General features: G+C 36.6%; 1 protein-coding gene across 1 annotated transcript in view; it reads right to left on the bottom strand.

The window, feature by feature from the left end:
• Positions 1 to 1,311: 1,311 nt before the first annotated feature.
• IMPG2 (interphotoreceptor matrix proteoglycan 2) overlaps positions 1,312 to 1,444 on the bottom strand; it is a gene marked incomplete at both ends in the record, with an annotated part of 38,696 nt that continues 38,563 nt past the window's right edge. Inside the window, one exon of the mRNA XM_084232037.1 lies at positions 1,312 to 1,380. Within this exon, the coding sequence (XP_084088163.1) occupies positions 1,312 to 1,380 (69 nt within the window). The remainder of the gene's footprint in view (positions 1,381 to 1,444) is intronic.

Below are 1,444 nucleotides of genomic sequence, written 5' to 3' on the forward strand. Positions count from 1 at the left end.
CTTGACCCAGGGCTCCACTTGAGTGGTATCCAATGGAAAGAACATGACAGACACTCTTGTCCTTCTTAATATCCCTTATCTCGCTTCAGATCCACCTGTGTTCCCTGAATCAAAAATTCATTTAGGTTAAGACATCCAAAGAATGGATTCTGGTGACCCCTAATCAGTGACAGACTGAATAAATGAGCTCAGTGGCATCCAGCAGGTTGATAAAACCCTTTGTGGCAAGGTCAGGTGTTCAGAGATGTTTCGAGGCATCTTCACCATGCAATGGAATTAGAAACACAGATTTCTCGGTTTCTATAGATGTCAGCTTGTCCCTTCTTATTAGATATGGAGCCACGAATGAAGGGGTTATCAGAGGAAAGGAAGTTTAGAGAAAAATGGGCAGAGGCTGCAATCAGGAACAGAGGTGTTATACTGATCCTTCATCAACCACTTCTACAAGCATCCATGAATTGCTGTGGGTTTATTCTCTTTTAAAAGCCAGGTGCAGATATCTGGCCTACATGGGACCCATCTATGAAGAAGAAACTTTATGAGGGCAGCAATGAAACCAAATATCGAAGTCAATTGTAATCCCATCCACTAAACTCAGTTCTCGTAATGGTTTCTTTGCAGATGGATTTCTCATTTCTTCCCTCTTGCTCTCTTGTTTTTTATTGTAACCTAAGTCTTGTTATGTATCCTAAGGAACAAAGGAAAAAAAATTACAGAAACTTTCCTAAAATGCAGGCTGGCGAAAGAAAATGGAAAGAGAATGAAATACAAGATGAACTTGATAGACACAAGAGATAAACTTTAATGACATTTGGGTAACTCAAAGCACACAGAAATGTGTCTATAACAGATGTAAATGGAAGGATATGTAGAAAATATATGAGGATTTATGACTACAGAAATATTTCTCATAGAATCTTCCTACGAAAAATATTTTATAGCATTAGATCACAGGTGATATTTATGACAAGAGACAAAATATTACAAAGCTCAGGTATTTCTAGGCCAGAATATACAGTGCTTAGCTATAAATCTTCACCATTTGATGTTGTGATCTTGAGTAATTTCTTTATCTCTCTAAGGCTTTCTTTCCTCATTTATAAGAGGTAAATAAGAAACACTCAACATAAAATCATTATAAGAAATAACTAAGGTAATGTATGTGGTAGGTACTAACTGTAAAGAACTCAACAAGTGTTGATCATCACCAGAACACATGTCATCATAGACAGAATTTATGTGCTCACACTGGTGACACAACTCTAAGGCAAACCATTAAGATCCCAATTAGAGGCTTACATTTGATGTTCTCTAACAAAAGCTGCAAAACTCAGGATCATTGGCATATAGTTCCAAAATTCTCATTCTTTCTTGAATTTCCTTTAAAGAAAAAGAAAGTCACACATTGCATTAGAAAAACCTCAACAGCCCTTATAAAAGAAGT

Source organism: Talpa europaea (assembly GCF_964194135.1).
Source record: "Talpa europaea genome assembly, chromosome: 4".
NCBI lineage: Eukaryota > Metazoa > Chordata > Mammalia > Eulipotyphla > Talpidae > Talpa > Talpa europaea.